The 3,532-nt window shown below is 27.4% G+C and overlaps 1 protein-coding gene across 1 annotated transcript; it reads right to left on the bottom strand.

Moving 5' to 3' along the window:
* Positions 1-1,826: 1,826 nt before the first annotated feature.
* On the bottom strand, positions 1,827-2,874 carry LOC119680977 (prolow-density lipoprotein receptor-related protein 1-like; the record flags this gene model as incomplete). The annotated part of the gene is given in 2 exon segments (XM_038094031.1): positions 1,827-1,889; positions 2,749-2,874. Coding segments are annotated over 2 exon segments (189 nt in total), but the record flags the coding sequence as incomplete, so codon positions are not given.
* Positions 2,875-3,532: the final 658 nt, after the last annotated feature.

The following is a 3,532-nucleotide window of genomic DNA, read 5'->3' as shown; positions in this document are numbered from 1 at the left end:
GTCCTGTAGATGCGTACATATTTTACCAAGAGCAATAATAAACTGCATGAAAATTCGTTAAAACTTATGATTTTATTTAAATGCGGCCGTTGCATTTAAAGATAGAGATAGCTATTTTATGCCATAGAAATATTTTATAAAACAAGAAAAAAATAAATTGTTTTAATTTTCAGACATTTTCAAGACTCGGTTAGATGCGATTCTATGAATTTATAAAATACTAGTGCTTTAATTTAATTTCGATTATTAATTAAATCTGATTTTTGAAGTTTTTGGAGTTTCAGAAATATAAAATGTCTTCTTCGCAAATTAATTAATTTTATATATATGTAAACTTAAATCTTTAATGCACAAAATGCTTTTTTTAGTTGTTGATATCAATATACGATAATAAAAATCGTTTTTCGATTATTTAATAAATTTTGGTTAATTTAATTCTGCTAAAATTAAATCAACTTTTTTTCTCTTAGAGATCTGAGTCCTTGACAGTTTATATATCAAGTTTTCAAATGTTTAGTAAGAAATTTTTCTTGTTAAGAGATTCGAATTTTGTGTTTACAGCAAACTTGCTACGAATGCATAGATAAACATTTTAACTTAAATATTTTTCCCCAATTTTTCTCCTTCCCTTTTAAAACTAAGGATTTTTTGAATTGATTCTGTAAAAAATGCCGTTTGGATATAGAGGCTACAACAGTCTTTGTTATTAAAACCCATTTACTAAGTGTAATGGTTGTTTTAGGTTTATTTTATTGAAATAGACAATAAGTTAATGCTTGTTATAGTTTATTTTTTCTATGCAACCATTTAGCAATTAAATATATGTACTTGTATATCAAATGTTTTTCCAATTTACGACTTTGCTTCTGTCTTAAATTAACATAAGACTCTTAATAGTCGCGACATATCTGTATATTCTAAAAAGTGAGCAATTAATTCTAGATTTGCGATACCTCAAGCCCCCTTCTGGATCTGCTAAAGATCACTATTGGTTAGTCTCAAGATTTGTGTACTGAGTGCTTGTTTATTGTGCTGAATGAATTATATTTGTGATAAATACTAAACTATTTGGGTTTGTAAAAACTGTCTACTGTTCAGAAAGAATAAGTGTTAATGCTAAAATATATTTATAAAGCACGAAAATTTAATATGATTATAAGGTTGTAACAAACAAACTGCATTCCAGATTAAGGCAAATATGGAAAACAATTCTGATCTTGTTAAATAAAAATACAATTCATAATATTTTAATGATAATTTGTGTAATTTCAAAATTATTTTTGCATATGACCATTTTTCCCCTCATCAAATGCATGAAAACGTTTATTTGCGTTTAAATCGCATTAAAATTAGTAAGATTTTTAATTTATTTTTTATGAAATTAAATTTAGCTTTAATTTTGTGTACAATAAAATATTTAGTTTAATTAGAAAAGCTTGTAATCGTCTATCAAGCCAACATCTTATCAAATCAAGAGCTTCGGTTATAAACTTTTGCCAGTTATATGTTCGAGAACAAATTTTTAATAGCAAAAATACAGCAACCCAGAAGTAATTTATTTCTTTACCCCACGCATTCTAAAAAACTTTTCAGATCCAATAAATTTAATGGAATATGTACAGCAAACTTAGATATGAATTATATAAGTTCATGCTAGTATCGTATACCCATCAGAAATACAATATACCATATAGCTATAATTGAAATAATTGCGTGATAACTTGAATTCCAATCGAATCAAATGTGATTCATGAAAGTTATTCTTCAATATATTATTTAGTTTTTTATAGTTGACGTACTCGTATGATTTCTGAAAAAACACTAACTTACTGACAAGAATTACCCACAGGATTCAGTTCATGTGTGGTAGTGGTTAACCCATAACTGCTCTTTACATTATAAGAAAAGAAAATAGTTCCTAAGGGATTATACTGGATATTGTCATTCCACTACCTTTGCGAGTTTGTGCATAGCTACAATTCCGTTTATTTTTCAATTTAATTTTCTTCATTTTTTCATATTATTTTTTTTTTTTGTAAGATTTTCCAAACTTTAACATTTCCGTTGATTCATATATGCGCACAAATGTACTAAATTATATAGAAGCAAAAAATTACTTACGTACTCAGTTAAATACAAATTTGTTCTTTGTTAGTTCCATTGTGGCAGACAAATGAGGGAATTTTATTGATTTACAACTTATTTCTGTGTCTTTTAGTTTCTTGGTCTTTGTTGGTTTCATGTGTGCTGATAACATTTGACCAACTCGAAAAAGCGCACAAAAGCATTCGCATTCGAAAGATGTCGAAATGCCTCAAGGAATAAATCTTTTAATATTGCTATGCAGTGCCTTAACCGCCACTGAACGCATATTTCACACCCATTCAATTCTATTCGTATTTTCGGTTTTGTATGTACGAAATGCAGCAACTTCAATGCCAACAGCAAATTCAGTAAATTACAAAATTATTCGGACATTGATCAAGAATTTTGGGGTCTGAGTGGCCAGTGGGAGTGTAATTTTATACTAATCGAATCAGTGCACGTAAAGAAATTCTAAGTATCTACGGAATGCATTTTATTTAAAAAATTCTTTATAAAAACTTTTGTAATTCGAATTCTATGCAATTCCAAACCATTATATACTTTCAAAATATATTTTCTTGCTTTAAAAGTTAGATAATGTAAATGAACTTCATTGTTATGGTGAAAATTGTAATAATTACTGTAATTTTGAAAATTTCTTACTTGCATAAATCCTTCAGGACAGCCTGGTAGTTCTCCTGTTGGACTTAAATTTGTTTCATAACCATCTATATCTGTATCGACCATGCCTTCATCAAAGCGGCCAACTGTAAAGCTGTCGAATATTATCTGAAATAAAGCAAAATATTGTTTTTAGTACATAAACAAAACCGATTTAATGAATGAACTTTTGAATAATGTTGTGAGTTTTAGAAATTTATTGTGAATAACAAAAATGTAACAATATTAGTTTCAAAATTTTGAAGAATTTTCAATTATTGTTTGACTTTTTATGTCAACGTTAGGGTTTTTAGTTCTTCTACATTTCAAAATTACAATCTATTTCGTAACTTAAAGTAATTCTTTAATAATTGAAACATTACACAATATCGTATTTCTTTAAATCTATAACACACACTAGTATAGTAATTTGTAAAAGAATTAGTAATTTTTATAGGATATGCAAAAGATTTCTGTAGAATTATATCCGATAATCCGATATTTTATGGATTTTCATTAAAACCACATAAATTTAACAATAAATAAGGTCATAATAAACGAAATTATCTATTAATTATTTATTGATTCTATTTACTGAAATAACAGTTCTTAATTTTAGGTTGTTGTAGGTTGTTTATATCTGCGTACCTTTGCAAAGTCGTTGAGTACCAGTGATGAGTGATGAAGCCAATGACTAGGCCTTGCATTACATTCTGTTTGTGATGAGCTTATACCATTAGTGATATTTATTTCAAAACAACCAAATATTATAAATAAACCCATTTGG

The sequence above is a fragment of the Teleopsis dalmanni genome, chromosome 1 (assembly GCF_002237135.1).
Source record: "Teleopsis dalmanni isolate 2A chromosome 1, ASM223713v2, whole genome shotgun sequence".
Lineage (NCBI taxonomy): Eukaryota > Metazoa > Arthropoda > Insecta > Diptera > Diopsidae > Teleopsis > Teleopsis dalmanni.
This window is presented reverse-complemented; position numbering and strand designations above follow the sequence as displayed.